This window comes from Mesoplodon bidens (assembly GCF_964165515.1).
Source record: "Mesoplodon bidens genome assembly, chromosome: 5".
Classification (NCBI taxonomy): domain Eukaryota; kingdom Metazoa; phylum Chordata; class Mammalia; order Artiodactyla; family Ziphiidae; genus Mesoplodon; species Mesoplodon bidens.
The window spans coordinates 136,902,284-136,919,231 of record NC_138161.1 but is presented as its reverse complement, the minus strand read 5'-3'; the positions used below and the strand labels follow the sequence as shown (position 1 = coordinate 136,919,231).

At 35.6% G+C, this 16,948-nt stretch overlaps 1 protein-coding gene across 4 annotated transcripts in view; it reads left to right on the top strand.

The window, feature by feature from the left end:
- U2SURP (U2 snRNP associated SURP domain containing) overlaps positions 1-16,673 on the top strand; it is a 51,718-nt gene extending 35,045 nt beyond the window's left edge. For 3 of the 4 annotated variants that reach the window (XM_081235449.1, XM_081235447.1, XM_081235446.1), the window contains exons 20-28: positions 718-840; positions 1,910-2,066; positions 2,916-3,011; positions 3,721-3,787; positions 7,910-8,069; positions 10,970-11,080; positions 13,443-13,561; positions 14,799-14,975; positions 16,133-16,673. In XM_081235449.1, the coding sequence (XP_081091575.1) occupies positions 718-840; positions 1,910-2,066; positions 2,916-3,011; positions 3,721-3,787; positions 7,910-8,069; positions 10,970-11,080; positions 13,443-13,561; positions 14,799-14,975; positions 16,133-16,271 (1,149 nt within the window). In that variant the 3' untranslated portion in view covers positions 16,272-16,673. The remainder of the gene's footprint in view (positions 1-717; positions 841-1,909; positions 2,067-2,915; positions 3,012-3,720; positions 3,788-7,909; positions 8,070-10,969; positions 11,081-13,442; positions 13,562-14,798; positions 14,976-16,132) is intronic. The other variant, XM_081235448.1, reaches the window with a different exon arrangement.
- The last annotated feature ends 275 nt before the right edge of the window (positions 16,674-16,948 follow it).

Sequence of the window (16,948 nt, the reverse complement as noted above, 5' to 3'; positions counted from 1 at the left end):
AGTGGCATATATTATTTGGCTGGATTAGGAATATAGTTATTCATGTTGAAAGTATATTCAGTTATTAATTTTTTATTAACGCGCAAGCTGTAGACCAATGTTAAGAAAAGCCAAACAGAATACCTTACTTATAGTTGAAAAAATAGATACACTTTCATGGGAAGAATACTCATTAAGGAAATTTTTAGCTTGGGAAGATGCCCAATGACCCCACCATTTAGGGGATTCAGACAAACAACTCCATTAAAATTTTTTTTGACCTTAAATTTTGACCATAAGAGATTATAGAAAAAGTTTAAGGAGGGGACAGAGAGAATTGTTAGCCAGAATCAGGAAGTACTTCATCGGACCATAAAGGAATTCAGATCAAAATGTGGGCTACCTTGATATCCAGCTTTCATAAGTTTCTAAGCTAGTGTTTCCCAGAATGTGGCCTCGTGTACCACCAGTGGTATGGGACCTTGATCTTAGGTGACTGAGAGCAAACAGTTACTGTTTCTTTTTTATTACATTTATTCTTAGTTTCTTTCCTCTTTTAATGGGGAGGTAATATTGATTTTTTAAAAAAATATTGTAATGATGAATAGTTATTTCCCTTAAACTTTAAAAAGAATATTGGTTTAAAGGAAAATTTAGCAAATTGTGATGGTCATTATTACGAGATGACGTTGGATAGTTATTGCCCTAAATGATAATTCATTGTCTTTTTCCTGTTAGCAACGGGTAATGACCTGCTTTAGAGCATGGGAAGATTGGGCAATTTATCCAGAACCGTTTTTGATCAAACTACAAAATATTTTCTTAGGACTTGTAAATATTATTGAAGAAAAGGAGACAGAGGTAGGTATTCAGTGTATTTGTCCGATTATCTTAAAATTTATTTCTGGAATGCTGTGGAGGTATGATATGTTACAGATGTGAGTAACATTTCTTTGTGGAAAATGCCTACTGTTTACCACTAAACAGTGGATTTTTGTTGCTGGGATTGCTGGAGCCCAGGACTTGAAATTATATGTAACAGGAATTTTCTGTTTTGTGTCCTTATGTGAAAATTGGTGACTTTTAATTTGATGACATGAAAGGATTTATAGTATATTAGTAGAAAAAAAGCAAGTAATAGAGCAATGTATGTAGCATGATTTCATTTTGTTAAACTAAAGATAGCTGTGTAAGTAAACATGTACCTGAAAAGATACACCACAGTGGTAGCAGATTGTATTCATCACCACTCTGTTTTTTTTTTTTAAACCTCCTCAATAGTTCTTAAATCCGTCATCTTCATTTCTACCATCCTAATCCAGCTATCATATTTTCACTTTCACTGCTCCAACCACATGGTGCTTGTTTCAGTTTCTTAAATATATGTCCTCCTACCATAGACCTTTGTACATGTTCTTTCCTCTTTCCGGAACATCTCTTCTTTATCTGAGACACTTCAGATCTCAGTTTGAGGCATAAATTCATTGAGCCTTCTCAGACCTCTTTAGGCGGAACCTACTTAGTACACACTCTGATAACACAGTGCACCTCTTTGTTACAGCAGTCATCGTATATTGTTGTGATTATCTGATTGCCTGGCTCCTTCTCTGCCCCCCTGTCCCCCCCACCCCCTAGTTGTACTAAAGCTCTATGACAGGAGGGACTAGGGGACCAAGGCTTGTTTTTGCCCATCATTGTATCCTCAGTGCCTCCCATGGTACCTGGCATAATTAAGTACTTGGTAACTATTTGATAAATATTGCACAGATGAATGCGTCTTTGTCAGCTGGATGATAAAAATATATTCTTATTATCTCCTCACATTGTACCTGGGAATGTTAGTTGGTTTATACTGGATTGCAAGTTAATCTTTTAGCAATATGACTTTAGCAAGCAAAAGAAAATGTTACAGTAGTATGTGTTTTTATAGGATGTGCCAGATGACCTTGATGGTGCCCCCATTGAGGAAGAGCTTGATGGTGCACCTCTAGAAGATGTGGATGGAATTCCTATTGATGCTACTCCCATTGATGACCTTGATGGAGTCCCTATAAAGAGCCTTGATGATGATCTTGATGGAGTACCTTGTAAGTTCAAACTTCAAACTCATTAAATCTAGCTAATAAGTTTGATTCCAAGCCTCTTTAATTTCCACACATGCTGATATGGAAAAAGGTTATAATTTCTCAGTAAGGTTGTCAGTCATTAATTTTTTTCTGTCTTTTATTTCTGACTTTTCAGAATGGAACAACCCAGTAATACATTTGTGCCAAGAAAAAGGTTTCCTTTCTGGTCACATTTATTTGTTGGGACAGTCAGCCTCTTACAATATTAGCAGGTTTTTCCTGTCTTAATTGTTAGGAAACTATAGGCAAAATCCTGTGTTCAGTTGTATGCATAATCCCGGGTGCTTGGTTTTATCAGTTCTATTTTTATTATTTTTCCTAACTTATAGATTCAGTTTTCCTAGTTGCCTGAAATCATTTTTGGAAATAGGAAGTATACATAATCTTTAGTACATTTGGATTATATGTTAAAATATTGAGTAATATATGAATTCTGCAGTTTAAACAATAATTAGATAAAGGTACTAAAGTTTCTTTTACTTCCTCAGCTTCTCCATTTGCTTGCAATAACCACCTCTGTTCTGGGTATGTGTGTGTGTGTGTGTGTGTGTGTGTGTGTGTGTGTGTGTATACACGCACACACACACATATATGCATATGTATATATATAAATTATATTTATACTTACATTTAAAAATTGGACCTCAGGTGCAGAGAGTTGGATTAGTCATAATCCTTGTCCTTGACACTAGCATTATTAATCCAAGTGTGACCTTATGTAATTTTACTTTTTAATAATAAGTGAATACTCATGAGCTCCTTAAGTCATCCTCTAGTAGTCAGAGTTAATGGCTCATCTTTCTTCAATAGTGGATGCGACTGAAGACTCAAAGAAGAATGAGCCTATATTTAAGGTTGCCCCATCAAAATGGGAAGCTGTAGATGAATCTGAATTGGAAGCACAGGGTAAGTAAAAATACAATAAATACAAAGCTTTAAAAAATTGAGTACTTAAAATTTTACCAAATCATTGTTGTGTGTGTGTACATTTTCCTTTTGTATTTTATAACATGTTTCAACCTTAAGACCCAGTGTTGTCATATTTTATGTCTAGTGGCTAAGTTTTCATTGTGGTTGCTGTTTAAATTTTCTTAGATCATTCAGTTTGGATGCTTCAAGAGTAATCAGGGAAATCACTAAAAACCTTTTAGGTTAAGCCATTTCAGTAGAAAATGTAGATGGGAAGCTGTACCTGTTTGGAAATTTACTTAGTGGTCAGTTTCAGAAAAACCAAAGCTTTGTCTCTCTTATAATGCTTGACTTCTTAGATGCAGTTTAGACCTGCCTTTCATACTTGCTTGGACATGTATCCTAGCGCTTATAATCTGTAATTGTTAATTTAGTATTTGTAGGTTCTAATGAAATAGATCTTACCATCTAGCATAGAAATAAGGATGACAACATTATTTGTCACCTCATGAATTTGAGTAAAATTATACTGTAGGTGTGAGGAAAGAAATACATTTAGTACATAGAAATGGCTATTCAAAGAAAAGATAAATGTAGATAACTTCTGTAATATAAACTTTCAGTTCTAAAGTTGGGCTTCTACTGTGCTGCTGCAAAAATGCTGATTTACCTTATGGAATTACATCCTTTTTTTCCTTCCATTCAGCTGTAACAACTTCTAAATGGGAGTTATTTGACCAGCATGAAGAATCAGAAGAAGAAGAAAATCAAAAGTAAGAATCTAAGTTTCGAATATACTCAGTTTCTTATTGCTTATACACTCCCTTTTTCATTAAGAGGTATGCTTGAAATAATAGTGAAGAGGAAAACTTAACTCTTAAAAAAACTTGTTTTAAGAGGATCATTTTTAGTTCTTCATTGTTTTTCCAGTGAATAAAGAGCTTTTGCTTTCTGGTTTTGACGCATCTGGTTTCACTTTGCTTTTGAGTTTGTTTTCCTATGCTAGGTTATACATTCTTACTTTGTAGTTACTAAATGGTCAACTGCATTTATTTTAAATCTTTGTCATCAAGTATTGTTTTGGCTCCACAAAAAGTGTTTTTTAAAATGTGAGTGGGAAGGTTATTATGCTCCTTTTTGGGGGGGATTGTGCATTGCTAAGAAAAATAATGCATTATGACCATTATGACCGTTATGTTATTTAAATGTTAACACCTCAGAAGAACTAAGAATAACTAAAAGAAAAAAACCATTTAACCTTTACCGTATGGGGAAATTATAGTTTTCAATCTTGCTCTTTGGTAATTACCCCCGGTTGATTTTGAGTTTAACACTGAATGTGATTATAGGAATTCCTGCTCCCAAATTCTCTGGCAAGTTTATGCTGGTAGTTTTTTTTTTTTTTTTTAAGATAGCACTTGACACCTTTAAATATCATTACAAAAAAAGTTAATTTTTTTTAATAGGGAAAGAGATGGCATCAAAGCAGAGGTTTCTGGGTTTTGTTTTTGTTTTTTTTAAAATCTTCTTTTATTGTTTTCATATGGAAGAGTGCACAAAAGGAAAAGTCCCTTTGTGTCCCAGCACAATTTGAGCATTTGTATGGATTCAGTAATTGGGTGTTAGCATTTAGATTTAAGGCAATATGATTGATCAGCATTTGTGGAAACACAGTTTGGTATGATGAAGAAAACTTGGCAATGGTGATGTCTTTCCAGAAACAGTGTGATCAGAACAAGTCAGCAATGATTATGACAACATGTTTACAAAATATAGATGTGGTTCGCTGATGGAAGTACCTCTCTGAGGCTGTTTAGGTGTACAGGAATTGGGAACAGTCCAGTTTGTTTTCATTTTTATGTCTGCAGTCCCATCATTAGTAACATCTCTCACCATTGTAGAATCACTGCTTTTTAAAATGAGTATGTGTATTCATAAAATAATTATTTAAGGGAAAGGAAGGGTAGAAAAGCCATTGCAGAACTCAAATATTGTTCAAGCGGTTTTGTTTCTAAAGGTGCTAATTTTTTTGCATTGAATTTGGTATTTATGTTAATGTTTGAAATGTGAAAGCATTTTTGTGTTGATGGTAATTGTACATTCATACAGTGAAGCATGGATCACTGAAAATATAATTTATATTTTTGATTTTTCCTAGGAGCTCCAAATAAGTCATGATAACATGAAAATAACTTTTTGAAAGTACAAAGCAGGGGAAAATACTTTTTCACATACTACTGCTTTCTGGTCCTTGAAATTTTCTTGCGCCTCACTGCTGCTCTCTAGTGGCTGAATCCAAAATGCCTTTTTACCAAGGAGCTGCTTTTTTGGGGGGGTGGTGCTGCATTGGGTCTTCGTTGCTGTGTGCAGACTTTCTCTAGTTGCGGTGAGCGGACTTCTCATTGTGGTGGCTTCTCTTGTGGAGCACGGGCTCTAGGCACACGGGCTTCAGTAGCTGTGGCTCGCGGGCTGTAGAGCACAGGCTCGGTAGCTGTGGCGCACGGGCTTAGTTGCTCCGCGGCATGTGGGATGTTCCCGGACCAGGGCTCGAACCCATGTCCCCCGCATTGGCAGGTGGATTCCCAACCACTGCGCCACCAGGGAAGCCCTGGAGCTGCTTTTTGACACTAGTAATTATTGTCTTTGTGGCAGAGAAGGGTGATTAAAAAATATATATAGCACTACTAATGCTTTGGAGAAAAGTTCCAATAGTAATTTAATGCGTTTGTAATGAATTCTGTATGGGTTTAGTCTTGAATTTCCAGTTCTTTAAAAGAAGAGCAAGATGAGGCTGTGATGAGATCTGAACCTAGAACTGGTAACTAAGAGCTAAAGTCAAAGCCAATTAGATCACTCAGGCCTTACAAACTTTAAATAGCAGCTGTAAAGTATGTACGTATTTTAAATTCTCAAATTGCAGTGTAGTTCATTTTAAAAATCGTAAATAATATGATTAGCATTCAGCCACCTATATTTTTTCTCTGTATGTATAAAAACATGCATATCTGTTTAAAGCATAAACTATGTAATGTTGTACATACTCTTCTGCAACCCATGTTTTTCACTCAAGTATCATGGGTTTTGTTATTCCATGTCAGTCCATATGTTTATCAGCTCTGTATTCATCTGTGGTTGAAAGCAAGCATTCAGATAAGTGTCCAAGGAAGTTTATCAAGGAATATTTCAAATTGCAAAAAAATTTTTTTGAAAAAATTGTAAATAACAGGCTGGAATTGGTTAAGTAATCTCCATTGCATAGATAACACAGTTTCATTAGCTGTGTTGCATCTTTATTGATTAACTCTTTCCAGAATAATCCTTCAGTAAACTGTATTTACACACACACACACACACACACACACACACACACACACACACACACTTTAACCACTAAAAGCATCTGAGACACTTGTAAAACTATTTTGCACCATAAAACAAGAAATTCTCGTCTTTTAAAAAATTAGCTAAGAACTGCATTTAGGAAGTTTCTGCCAAATTAATGGGAAATATTAAGTAAAAGTTTATTTCCGAAAAGAATATGTTTTTTAATCGTCGGTTTTGACTTTTTCCTCTTTTTTTTCATCACCTAAGTATTGTATTGAGTTGTGCCTATATGTGCTACTAATGATTTGTGGGGCTCTGAGAGTATAAAGTGTGAAAAGTATTTTATTAGTATTCTAGAAAGGACCTTTAGATGAGAAATAAAAAAGCTAGTACTCTCTTTATTTTTATCTACCTTGCTTAAATTTTTCTCATTCAGTGTGTGACTCTAAAATAATTAAAATTTTATTTGGAAAGAATTTGGTTATAATTGTTTTTATATTATCATGAATAGTTTTAAATATATACTAAAAGAACTCCTCTTATTCATGGTAGAGTGTAGTTAGTACCCAAATACCAATATATAAGGGCTTATCAGGTTCAAATATTAAGGGAAAATGGCATATATTCTAGGCTGTGCCAGTAATGTTCTTATCACAATATTGTTTATGAGGAGTTTTGTTTGTATATACGTAAACATTTTGAGTTTGTACATGGAAGACTTGTTTTGCCCAGATCCAGCATTTACACCCAAAAGGCCCCAGTCCCATACAAGCTTTTTTTTTTTTTTTTTAAAGTCCCATCATTCTTTGTGCTTCAAGAACATTGAAGAACATTTGTTAATCCTATCCTGGCAATGATGAGCACCTTGTCATAGTTGCTTCCCTGTCTGTTTCCACTTGATTGCTTCTGGAAGGACAGGAGAATTTTTCTTCATTGTATCCTTAGCTATGGTAGTCACTTAGTTTATCATTTTCTTTTTATCTGACATAGAACCAATACAACTTTCATAATCAACTATGACGTGAATACTAATGTGTGCTAAAATTTAAAATTAATACACTGTTTTGTTCTTAGGGTTATGTGTTAATTAGATAAGGTCTTTTACTTGCTGCATAGAAACTCTGTGACTCAAACTTATGTATTTTCTAGCTTACAGGCTCTGCTGAAGGAAGGGTAAACATTTGGCTTTTTAAACATTAACCATCATGAAATTACTCTGAACTACGAAGTATGCAGAAATCACTGATTGATTATTCATTTCATTTAACTGTTGCAAGGAACGTTTGTGGCAGAATGAAAAGCACAGAAATAACATTAACATAAGCAGAATTTTTAGAAGTGTGATTATGTTGAAGCTCAGATTTTTTCTATGGAGGAAACAAGAGTTTTATAAAATTGTTATTTGATCAGATATTTAGTAAAAGATGTCTTAGTGATGAATTATCCTCTTATGTTTTGTTAACATTATTTAAGCTCTAAGGTGGTGAAAAATCAAAAAGCTGTACTGTAAAATGTAATTTTTTTCTTTGCTGTCGAGACATACAATGTATTCTGCTTATTTATTTTCAAAGTCAAGAAGAAGAAAGTGAAGATGAAGAAGATACTCAAAGTTCCAAATCTGAAGAACATCATTCGTACTCTAATCCAATCAAAGAAGAAATGACTGAGTCCAAGTTCTCTAAGTACTCTGAAATGAGTGAGGAAAAACGAGCTAAACTCCGTGAAATTGAGGTTAGTATTGCATTGAAGTTTAAACTACACTACACTGGCCTTCTTTCACTTTTCCCACCAAACTGTGCTTCCTCTTAGCATCATACCTTGGTCCATACTGTTCCCTCTCTGCCTGGAAACCTTCATACCAGCTGTCTTCCTTCAGGCCTCTTAGTTCAAGCATCTCTTCTGTCTTTCTGTTACGATTTTACATGTGTTGTGGTGTGTGTATTGTTTTTTTTTTTTTTTTTTTTCTTGCTTGCTTGTTTAGTGTGTTCCCCTCTAGGCTGTGATTTCTGCAAGGGTAAGGGACCATGTCTGTTGTCTGTTCATCATCATATCTCCAGTGCCTGGCACATAGGAGACCCTCGCAGATATTGATGTAATGAATAGATTATATCTCACATTATGAAATCCATCACATGTTGAGCATAAATAATATGTAACAAAAAAAGTGAGATATTTTCTGACACGTTCAAGTTATGTATATATGGTACTGTAGTAGGCTCATTTTCAGTGTCTGCACAAGTGATGGAGAGAGAGTAGACGTCGATTGGGGCTTAACAACAAGAAGGGGAATGACTTACGCGGGAATCCAAACTCTCAAGACTTCTCTCCATTCCTTTTTCTATTATAATGCCTTTTTAAAATTACCAAAGGTATTCAGACACGTCAGTGAGGGGAGGGTTCTATAATGGGAGACTTCGTTAGTTCTTGCCCCAAGGTGGTGGAACATTCCCAGTAAGTATTAGCAGTCGTGTAGCAGTCAGTCCAGAATCTCAAAAGTGTGCATGAGAGTGAATTTTAATACTCTGTCCATTCATGTAACAGTATTTTATATGCCTACTGGTGGTCAGTGCTTTTCCTCTTACTAACTTATAATACCTACCACCTGAATTTCCGCTTCTCCACTTACTGACTGTTGGGCTGGTACAAGTTCTTGCCCACCTCTTTCTGGATATCACCAAGCCAAAAAGTTAATAGAGAAAACGTTTTGTTTCAACCTTACACAGAATCAGTATGATGTCAGTTTTAAGTAGAGAGGAGGGATTTTCAGAGTTAGTAAGTTGATTCATTTTTCCTGAGGTGTATTCATATACATTCTTTATAAAATTGTAGGGGAATCAAATGTTGTGTTATCAGTGAATGTGCTCACCTGTGGACCTTTTTGAAGCTGCACATGGCCCTTAACTCTCAGAACTTCTCCCAGTCTTACTGAACTCTGCCTTACTGACCTGATGGATCTATTGGAGTAGAAACAAAGATTGAGTTCAATAAAAAATATATTTTCTTGATAAATGAATGACCCTCTTATAAATGCCAAAACAGACTGTTTCTAAATGTTCTGTTTTCTTATTGACTTGAAAGAAAACCATGTGATACAACTTTTTTGTTAATTTGGATGGTTCTACACTGTATATGTATATACTGATTTGTGCTGTACATGCATACACAGAGGTGCACATACCAACACACCTTATATATATACATTTCCCTACTTTATATGTTCTTTGAGAATCTGGCCTCTCTCTTTGTTAGATACTCAGCGGTTGTTCATCCTGCTCTCATAGTGGCTACCCTATCGCAATTTACTTACCCTTTTGGGATTTGGACGTGAGCCAAATCCTGATTTTAAAATGTAGATCTTGGCTTTGTTATAGAATTATCTATTCTTCTCCCTTATTTACTCTGAGATTTAGTCGCGTGGAGTAAAGGTCCACAACTGGTGGCAAATTTGAACTAGAACTCAGGGCTCGTGAGCTTCATTCATGCGCACTCTCTTCTCTGCCCCTAAATTCAAATGTCAGTTTCTGAATTTAGAATTCAGTGAATACCTTTTTATTGGAGAACCCTTAAATAGAGAATTAAGTTCTAATTAGTTTTATTATATACTATAGTATATATAGTATGTATAATGTGTATTTATAGTATAGTTTTTCTTTCTAAAAGCTCTTTTCTTCCCCACATGTGTCGTAATAAAGATGTCTGTAGCTGAATCTTTTTTACCATGGGATTAATAAAAACCAAAGGATTTGTGTTATAAAATATTGACATTCTCTGCAAAGCACCTAGAAAACACGCAGCCATAAATTACAGTGTTTACTGGAAGCAAGTTCTTAATCTTTCAGATTCTGCTTAGAGCAGTGCCTAGGCTGGCGTTTTCTTTTCTCGTTGTGCTGTTGGCTCCGTTTCTATCAATAAGGGTTGGAGGAGTGGAACACTAGGTGGGGAGCCAGGTGAAGGGTCTTCTTTGTTGTTGAAGTAGAAAGATCCCTTTTCTGCCCTCATCCCTGAGGAAAGAGTGAATAGTCGAGGGGAAAGGTGATATACTTGGCACTGTCCCAGGGCAGCCAGGGGATAGATGGCTAAGAAGCCATTCCGTGGGCTGCTGTCTTTTGAATTGGGACCCTTTGTGACCTATTTTCTGAGTGCCCTGGACTTGTGCTTGTGCCTGAGTTAGGCCACATCAGTAGGAACTGTAGCTAGGGATTTTATAATGATCTTCAAAAGGTGCTCTAGGAATGCCTTTCTTTCACCAAAGTAACATTCAGGTCTGTTGTTTGACTCTTGGATGCTTAACTCTTAAACTGATTCACCGCAAATTAGAACAGTCATTTTTGTCAAGTCATCTCGTGTGGCTGTGCAGAGAGCACGTGGGCCAATGTCTGATTACTTGAATTCTGCATAGTTGGGCTTGTCTGAAAAGTGGCCTTCCGGTTAGGGAGTTACACATTGATGTTATATTTTGACTGAGTCCTTAATCAGTTACTGTATGTTTTTATGTTGTATGTTACTATACTTATGCTTTTCGTTTTTATACACTTGTTTCAAAGAAGAGAGTTTTTATTTAAAGGAGCAAAGCACTCCTTGAGAAGCTATAGTGATAAAAAGAGTTATTTTAAATATGTGTTATTTCACAGCTCAAAGTTATGAAGTTTCAAGATGAATTGGAATCTGGAAAAAGACCTAAAAAACCAGGCCAGAGCTTTCAGGAACAAGTAGAACACTACAGAGATAAACTTCTTCAACGAGTAAGGAATAAGTATACACAGTAATATGCATCTTCCAGAGTTATTTGTTTGACTGCCTACAATATTGATACATTGGTATATTTAAGGAAAAGAATACTTCAAATTATATCCTTTATCTAAATGCTGAATATTGGTAGCTAATCAGGAACGTTTGAAACTTGATGTTTTACAGTTATTTCAGCATGGAAAACAGTCTTAGGGCAAGAGCACACTGTTTTATTCCTGATACTACCTGTGGAGCATGAAATCCTGCTAAGAGCATGCTTTCAGAGCTGGAAGATACTATAGAAAGAGTCACATTTGTGACAGTGAGACACCAAGAGCCCTGAGAAGTAGCACAGAGTCAGAGATGGAGTTAGGGTTTGGGAATTTCATTTAGGACTCCTTTTCCATTGTGTCCAAGGAGGGACAGCAAGTGGTAGAATATCTCATCTGTGAATTCTAAGCTTTTGAGGGACCTCGTATTCTTATACATAAAAAAGTGTGTAGGGATATACAGAGAATTTCAGAACAAGGAGGCCTACATGATAATTGTTGAAAGAACCTAAGAATTTTTTGGGGACTGCTATTAATTTTTACCTATATCTTGACTGTCTTACAAATAAAAGATTATAGAGAGAAATAGAAACAACTAGAAGGGAGCTTAAAATCATACAAACCTATTAATGGTGACGGGAGCACAACAGTATGGTAAAGCAGCTTGTTGCTGTCCAGCACTGTGGAGTCCTGGTGCCACTGTCTGCTGTGCACTCCCAGGCACGTCGCTGAAACCTGCTTTTACTCTGTGAAACTGGGTTGATAAGTCCCAATTTTGCAGGACTGTGAATTAGATAATAGCTACATTAACTCTATTATTGAATTAAAATGTTTAAAATATCTTGAGTGTTTTAACTGTAGTCTGATTCCTATGAAAGTATCAATCAGGAAAATGTATCCTACAGATCACCAGAGGAAGTCAGTCTCCTCAGCATCACTTTTTAAATTTGTGCTCAGTATGTTGTATTTGGAAAAAAGATAAATGAGTTGTTTTTTTTTTAAAAAAAGATGTTATGTATCTGAACCCCATGAGTCCCTTTGGAGATGGTGGTAGATGTTTGATCTGCATGGAAGACTACACCTTGAGACGCCCACTGGGTCTAATGTAGTAATACATGTGTTATTACCATTTTAGTCTCCTTGCATTCCATGGTTGTAATTGGAGGGAAGAATGTATTTTTTGAAGGTACATACTAGGGGTCAGCAGACTATGGCCATCACCTCGTCTTTGTAAATAAACTTATTAAAACACAGCCATACCCCTTCACTTATTATCTGTGTATTATCTACTGTGGCTTTTGGACTAAAGTGGTAGAGTAGACCGGTTGTGGCCCACAAAGAAAATATTCACCACCTGACCCTTATGGAAAACATGTGCCAGCATCTGATGTAGGCTTTTTATCAAATATCAGTTAGCTTTCTTGATGCATACAAATCATACAGAAATATAATTCCTGTTAGTGGAGAGCTAAGTTGGCTTTGTGGGTTCATTGTCTATAGCCACTCCTTTAATTATCAATAGAAATCATAATTTCAAGTGAGAAGTGGCAGTTGTAGCAGTTGGGGATAAGCAAATAAGTTATTTTTTGGTTTATATAATTATATAGTCATGTAGTTAGTCAGTTTGTACTTTTATAAATTAGGATTTAAAATTTCCAATATGATTGGTACTTGTTTCTCACTAATAGTATTTTCTGATGGACGATTATTGTGAATAGCTCTTTCTCCTTTTCAACATATTACTTTGTACGGGCTTTCCTTTGATTAAATCAACTTGCTGTACCATTAGAATCACTATTGACAATTTTATTGCAGTCTGAATTGGAAAGGTCATTGTACTGTTAGCTTTTTCCGATTTTTTTTTAAGTGGAGGGACAGCACTCTAGGTAGTAGCTAAGAGACCCCTGGCTCTAGAGCTTTGGCTCAGATCCTGACTTCACCATCCTGTATGACCACAGGCATGGTACTTAGCCTTTCTGAGTCTCATTTTTCATCTCTAGAATGAGGATAATGCTATTCCTAGGCATGTTTTGAAGAATTACACGAAATGGTCTATGGAAAATTGTTTATTAATTGCTTGGCCTGTGGTAGGCACTCAGAAAATGTTTAGCTGCTGCCACTGGCATTATTCTTCAGTATAAGTAGAAGAGTAGAAGAAATGACTGGTTTTCTGGAAGAGTAGGTATTTAAAAAAAAATAGTTAGACCTTCAGTAGTAATTTAAAAAATAGTTAACTAGAAGAGGCAATATTGTTTCATAAATGAGATTAACCAGGTTGGTGTTTTTAATGGGTAAATACTTTCTCTTTAAAAAAAAAAAAAAACAGGAGAAAGAGAAAGAATTAGAAAGAGAACGAGAAAGAGATAAGAAGGATAAAGAAAAATTGGAATCTCGATCCAAAGACAAGAAGGAAAAAGATGAGTGTACACCAACAAGGAAAGAAAGGTATGACATTTCTCATTTAATGCCTCTACTGGTTTCAGGATTTGGAATCATGTTTCATTTTGTAATATTTTCATCACTGGTGCCAACAAACTGGAAAAGTATTTTTGTGTGTGTGGTAAACATGTTTGGCCTCTGCCTGCAGGAGGCAGAATTAGCTGAGAAATGGGGCAGTCAGTTGGCACTTGGCTTAGTTATCTGGGACATCATCCCTTTACATGGTGCGTATGGTACCTTAGCCTTAGTTCAGTACAAGAATTCAGTTACCGTATTAGGTATCAAACCTAAGGCTTAAATAACTAAACAACTTGCTAGATCTTGCCTGTTGCCTCCAATATAAGCTTTTCTTCTGTGCTGAGGCTGATATCTGTAAACTTGAGTCTCCTGGTCCTGTTTGTAAAGGGAGTTTGTGTACATAGGCCATAGGGACTTGGTCCTCACTTTAAGTCTTTATTCTAATCAAAATCATTTCTCTTTTAGTTTTTATTTCTTACTTTCACAGTTCCTAAATCTCTGATTAGTAGAGAAAATTACTTCAGTTAACAGAATTGCGGTTTTCCTAATAAAAACCGAGCAAATGCCAAGAAAAAAAATTTGGCTCAGTCACTCTACATATAGTTACAAATAACAGGTACACTAATTGGTTAAGTAGTAAATCTATCACTTTTTTGTTTTTTATTATTATCTTGATACAATTTCAGATTTATAGAAAAGTTGCAAGAATAGTATAAAGGATTCCCAGATACCTTCACCCACATTCCCCCAATGTTAAAATATTTCTCCTTTTGCTTTATTTTCTTCTTTCTCTTCCTTCCCCCCTCATCCCCATTCATTTAAGAGTACTGTGCCTACATGATGCCCTGTTCTCATACTTAACTACAATAAAAGTTTCAAGATCAACAAAAAAAGGTTTCAAGAGCAGGAAGTTAACATTTTAAAAAACACTGTTGTCTAATCAGAGACCTCGATGAAATTTGGTCCATTGTTCCAGTAATCCTTCTTAGAGCAGGAGAAAATCTAATTTAGTTGAATTCAGTTTTTGTCTAGATCAACCTATCTTTAAGACTTATTTGTTCTTAGTATAAAAGGCTTTGAATGTTGTTGGAAAATAACATTAATAAGGTTAGTGAAAATAAAGATAGTGTAAGCTGGTAGGAATTAAAAGCTAATTTAGTAGAAGGAAAATGAATACCTGATCCTTTGCTCACTTTTGGAATGTTTTGGGGGCTTTGTTCCATAGGAAAAGGCGACACAGTACGTCCCCTAGCCCATCTCGCAGTAGCAGTGGTAGACGAGTGAAATCCCCATCACCAAAATCGGAACGATCAGAGCGTTCAGAAAGATCTCATAAAGAGAGCTCACGGTCCAGGTCATCTCACAAAGATTCTCCTAGAGATGTTAGCAAAAAGGCCAAAAGGTAAACGCAAGTCATTTTTTTGTAATATTTGAAATGCCAGTTTCCTTGTCATTCCACCAGCTTTTGAAAATAATTTGGTTGGCAGCCATTTTTAAAAGGATTCTAGAAAACCAAACAGATATACTTTCATTTTAGAATCTTCCTTCCCATCTCACCACCCCAGCCTTGTCATGACTAAAGCACAAGAAAGCTTCCAACAAGTAAAGACCAGCCAAGAATTTTAAACATCAGTTTCCTGTGGAGTAGGGATAGCTGCTTTCCTTTCCTTTCTGTTCTTTAGCTTCTATAGAATATTCTTTGATTTTTGTCAAGGCTGAAAGAAAAATACATTCTCCCTCCCCACCCAACAGTAATCTTATTAGCAAGTTCTTGGGTAGAGACTTATGGACATAGATACTATTTCTTCAGTGTTTAATTTAGTGTGTTATATACCTTTCTCCTCCTAGTTCCAGAAAGGTGGTTCAGAAATGTTTTATTTATCTAGTGTTTTATAGAAGAATTTTTCTGAGAGCTAGAACTGCTTTTTATCCTAAAATGTTTTTATTGTAACCATTTTTAGTAAAATCTTTATACAACAGATATGTCTCTTTTTCTAAATGGTGCTTGTGCATATATTTATATACATGTTCATGAAAATTATATATATATATATATATATATATAATTATTTGTTTTGGTAATTTTCATGAATAGCACTTACAGAGTTATGCTGTCTTAAATGATTCCCTCAAATGATATTGCAGTAGTTGGTTCTTTTCCTTTCGAGAAGATAGGCTGCAAAGCTGCTGTGTTTAAAAGTTTGTGAATGATCTTGGATGCCATTTTGAATTTTGGCTTATATAATCTGGGGAGCTTGTTAAAATGCAAATTCTCAGTCCCTACCTCTTGAGATTTAGATTCAGCAGAGCAGTGGTAAGGCTCAGGAGTCTGTCTTTCTAAGCATGCATACCACCAATGATCACTGATGTGGTGCCTAGGAAGTACAAAATCTGTGTGTGCGCACATGGTAGGCAAAGTATCAACTTGGAAAGTTTACAACCTTTTTTATTTCAGTGACTTTCATTGTGCTCTCTTAAAGATCACTTTAGATAATTTAAGGATAGTCCGTTTTGATCACATGAGTACTTTGGTTAAATTGTTTTTGTTTGTTTCCTCAGATCTCCATCTGGTTCAAGGACACCTAAAAGGTCTAGGCGATCACGGTCTAGATCCCCTAAAAAATCAGGGAAGAAATCCAGATCCCAGTCCCGATCTCCACACAGATCTCATAAAAAGTCAAAGAAAAACAAACACTGACATAAGTTCTTAAGATACTGTCACTTATTGGAAATGCGATTTTGTTCTGTGCCTGAACGGTCTGTTTTTAAAAAAAAAAACAAAAAAACAAAAAATCTAATGAAAGAGCATTCCTGGGGTTTTTCTTTGTTTGTGAATGCATGTGTAAACTCATAAGTAACTGCATCTGTAGACCTGTCATTGTTTTATATTGTATAAATTACTTTCATTGTGGCTGTTTCTCAAGATGAGGTTTCTATTGTGCTAATGCGTTTCATCAAAAATGTGTATAATGGATCTGCCGGCAGTAGTAATATTTTGTTTTAGGATGTTGTGACTTAGCAAAAAATAATACAGATGTCTTCCCCCCTTTTGTAGCTTTGACAATTTGAATTAGATTTCAAATAAAATCTGAACAGAAAACTATAACGTTGTTTTTTTGCCCTATCGATGACATCAAGTCCCTTAAAGTCCTACTTAAGTGAGTTTAGCACTTCTGCTGTGTTTCTTATACCTAATGCACTTTACAAGCTCCATTGTTCAGGTAGCTAAAGTTTTATATTTACTAAGATGACTGTCAAAATTTAGGGACCTGAGACTCACATTTGGTAGGTTTGCCAACCAGTTTCTTTGGTAAGGTTCCCTTAAGTAATGCTAGTACCCAGAGATCAAAAGACTAGGCACATGTGGCGTAGTCT